The 3,698-nt window shown below is 36.6% G+C and overlaps 1 protein-coding gene across 1 annotated transcript; it reads right to left on the bottom strand.

Annotated features, from left to right (window-relative positions):
- Positions 1-1,084: 1,084 nt before the first annotated feature.
- LOC116115287 (pentatricopeptide repeat-containing protein At4g21170) lies at positions 1,085-3,009 on the bottom strand. The gene has a single exon (XM_031401443.1). It carries the CDS (start codon positions 2,944-2,946, stop codon positions 1,237-1,239), a length of 1,710 nt encoding a protein of 569 aa, XP_031257303.1. The 5' UTR covers positions 2,947-3,009; the 3' UTR covers positions 1,085-1,236.
- Between the last annotated feature and the right edge of the window lie 689 nt (positions 3,010-3,698).

The following is a 3,698-nucleotide window of genomic DNA, read 5'->3' as shown; positions in this document are numbered from 1 at the left end:
GGCGAAGTTGCGATGGCAGCAGCAACTCTGGCGAAGTTGCAAGTTGCGATGGCAGCAGCGACTCTGGCGAAGTTGTGACGGCAGCAGCAACTCTAGCGAAGTTGCGACGGCAAGGTTTTAGGTGGTGGGGGCTAAATGGATTTTGCTAAATGGGTTAGGGTTATGGTTTGGTTTGCAAATTTATGGCAGATGAATTTTGGGAGGAGATTTGAATTTGGGGAAAAATTAGGGTTCCTAAATAAAATAAAAAAATACATTTGGGGAAGTGATGTGGCAACTTGCTGACATGTGGTAACTTGCTGACATGTTAAATGAGGTGACAACACCACATCAGCTGTCACATCATGAATAAAGAGAATTGTGTACATGGTGTAACGGCAACATTACTGAGAAAAAAAAAATTTAGAAACCAAACTAAATCGGTAACCGAATCAAATTTTTGGTTATCCAAAAAACTGGTTCGGTTTCGACTCAAAGAAAATAAAAAACCTAATTTTCGGTTCAATTACCGATTTGAGAGAATATGAAAACTAGTTTTCCCCTTAACCGGTTCAGTTTCAGTTCAAGAAAATTCCTGAACCGACAAACCAATTCGATCTACAAAATCGGTTAACCGATTTTGAACACCATTATTATTATTATTTTTTTTTTTTTTTTTTTTGAATAATACACAAACGGAAGACATACAAACATTCTTGTTATGATACATGAGGATTCCCTGTCAAGCAGCAGAGTTCATTTCTATCAAAATATTGGGAAAAAATACATAAAAAATGTCAAGAGTTTTAAATTTGCATCCAATTGCTATCTAACGTTGTTATAGTTGTTAATATAATCAAATAATATATATCTATAAATAATGTTATATCATTCTGAATATAATAGTGTACTAAGAACACATAGTTAACATCACTAATTTCTGATATCATGTTTCCACTCACGCATATAACTTAAGAACCCAATTTTAAAATTTCAATATAGATTCCAGAAGTACTGAAGCAGCAACCATAATTGAAAAGAAGTTAAAATAATTCTGTAGCAATATTGCATGATTCAACTGCTAAACTGTATCCAGAACAAGAAGAAATGGAAAAGAAATTGCCAAATGATATAAGAACGGTTGCTGTAACTCAACTGGCCTCAATAAATAGCTGAAGTTGCAGTATAAACAAGATTTATGTTCTCAAAAATTGGGTACAACCTGATTATCTTTTTCATTCAGTTGTTTATACTCTATCACTTAAATCCGGAAATCAATCCTTTATATGTTGCTTCATCGGGTTTGTGACCCATCTTCAACATTTCATCATGAATTTTCATGGCTTTTTTCAGCTGCTTTACACCACAGAGCCCCCTAATCATAATCCCAAAACTTGAGCTGCTCACCAGATTAAGTTTGTTCATGTAATCAAACACACTTACTGCTTCTTCAATCCTTTTCAATTTAAAAAGCCCATCGAGAAGTGCATTATATGTTTTTACATCCAAACTGCCCTTCAATTTTTCTATCTTAGCATGCAATGCAAAAGCTTTATCAATCAGACCACTGGAGCAGTAATGCTCCATTAAGGAGCAACAACAGAAAGAATCAAGCAATACATTTTTCTCAAATATCGCATTCAACAATTCCTCTACTTCCTCCCATCTTCCTTCAAAACATTGTAATGATACAAATTTAGACAATTCCATCGCAGAAGGACTATATCCTTTTTTTATGAGATCCCTTAACAATTCTCGTACCCCCCCAGGTTGATCTTCTTGGCAAAGAGCATTTACAAATGCATGATAACTACTGTCTTTCACAGATATAGCCTTTTTCAAAATTAATTGATAAATGTGAATCGCTTCCTTTACTCTTCCTTCTTCAGACGAGGCCCTTAACATACACCCATATGTATCATCCCGTAAATCGATCTTCTCATCACAAGCTCTCTTGAAAATTTTCTCAGCTGCATATGTCTTCCCCAAATCACAAAGCTTCTGAATAATAGAATCATTTCCGGAAACAAAACATTTTGGAAGCATTGTCTTCTCTACCATTATCCCCATAATCCTATCAGCCACTTCAATATTTTCATATTTACAAGCCCCATCAAGTATTGAACTATAAGTACTAAAACCAGGGTGAATTTTTCTCTTATCATACATCTCAGTTAGTCTCTCAAATGCAGCTGTAAAATCCCCACTTTTGCTATAGAATTCAATAACAAGATTATACATGAATGAATTATAAATACCCAAATCCAACAATCTTAAAATCATGTTAAATTTCCCATCTTTCCAGAGAATTTGAGCAATTACTGACCAAGTAAACTTATCTGGCAAAATCCCATCTCGGATCATGGCACCATATAAACACCAACACAATCTTATCTGGTTTTCTCTATATATAGCATCAAGCAACTTATTACATGCTCTTATAAAAGGAACACATCCACAAACTCTCATCATTCGATAAACTTCTAAACCATCAATAAACAAACCCTTAATTGAATAACATTCAAGAACTAAGCTTAAAGCATCAGATTGAGAATCTCTACCTTTACAAGCTTCAATCATGGAACGAGTAAACACTGTTGCAGAGTGCGAGTTGATTGAAGAATCCAAGATGGGTTTTACAAGTTGCAATTGAGCTGACCCAACCGCTAGTAGGATGATATGGCATTGGGATTTGAGGTCAGGATTGAAGTGCAAATTTGTTTTGGTCCAATTGAAGAAATTGAGAGACATTTGTGGATTGTTTTGAGTTCTTTTAAGGATTTGGAGGAAGATAGAAGGGGTTAGTTTGGAGGAGAGATTGAGATTCTGCAGAAGAGAAGTCCAGTTGTTTCTTTGTAAGAGAATGGATGAAATTTGGTGGACCAAATGGGTTTGTTTGATTTGTCTTCTCCAATTGATAGAAGTGGAAAATTGTTTGACGAAATGATGAGTTTTGTGGAGAAGCATGTCAGAGAAGTGAAGCAGTTAATGTCCTCTTCAACTAACTCTGCAGCATGCGAGGAAGCTAGGCTTCCCATTCCAGGGCAATTTTACGGTGGTCATAACAAGTCGTTCAGTGAGTAACATCTCGGGCGCGGCTGGGCTTATCCGGGTTGTGTATCTTAAGATGTAACCCGGCCCGGGACAAAAAATTAAAGCACATAGACCCAGGCCGGGCTTACCCATACCAAAAACCTCAGATATAATATCATGGTTTTCATTATTGGTCCCTAAAGGATTGTTAATTGACAAGTGGCACACCCCTTTTCAAAAAATATGAAAAACCTTCCCGTCTTCTAGGGGTGTAATCCGAGCCAAGCCAAGCCGCTCACGACCTACTTAGGCTCGGCTTGAGTAGCTTGCTTGTAGACTCGAGCAGAGTTCGAGCTTCCCAATACTCGACTCGAGTAGCTTGGGAGCTTACTCAAGCTCGACATATTGTAACCCTATGAGATCCAGATGAAAGTTTTGCAAATCTTAGGGAGGTCTCTGTAATCTACCATTTTGTTTTCTAAATTATGTCAAATTGCAAAGTCGCACAAATAAAAATTCGAAGTTTCGAACCCTAATCTCTGTAACTCCACCGATAGTTGGCTCACTCCTCTTCGTTGATTACACTCCTAAAATTACTAATCGCCAACTTAGTCACCTAAATTACAAACCCAAATCAATTTGCGGTTACTCCTCTTTTTCTTCCCTAAAATTAAAATTAAAAAAAG

The sequence above is a fragment of the Pistacia vera genome, unplaced genomic scaffold (assembly GCF_008641045.1).
Source record: "Pistacia vera cultivar Batoury unplaced genomic scaffold, PisVer_v2 Contig735, whole genome shotgun sequence".
NCBI classification, from domain to species: Eukaryota; Viridiplantae; Streptophyta; class Magnoliopsida; order Sapindales; family Anacardiaceae; genus Pistacia; species Pistacia vera.
The sequence above is the reverse complement of the archived record's forward strand: the minus strand, read 5'-3'. Positions and strand labels throughout refer to the sequence as shown.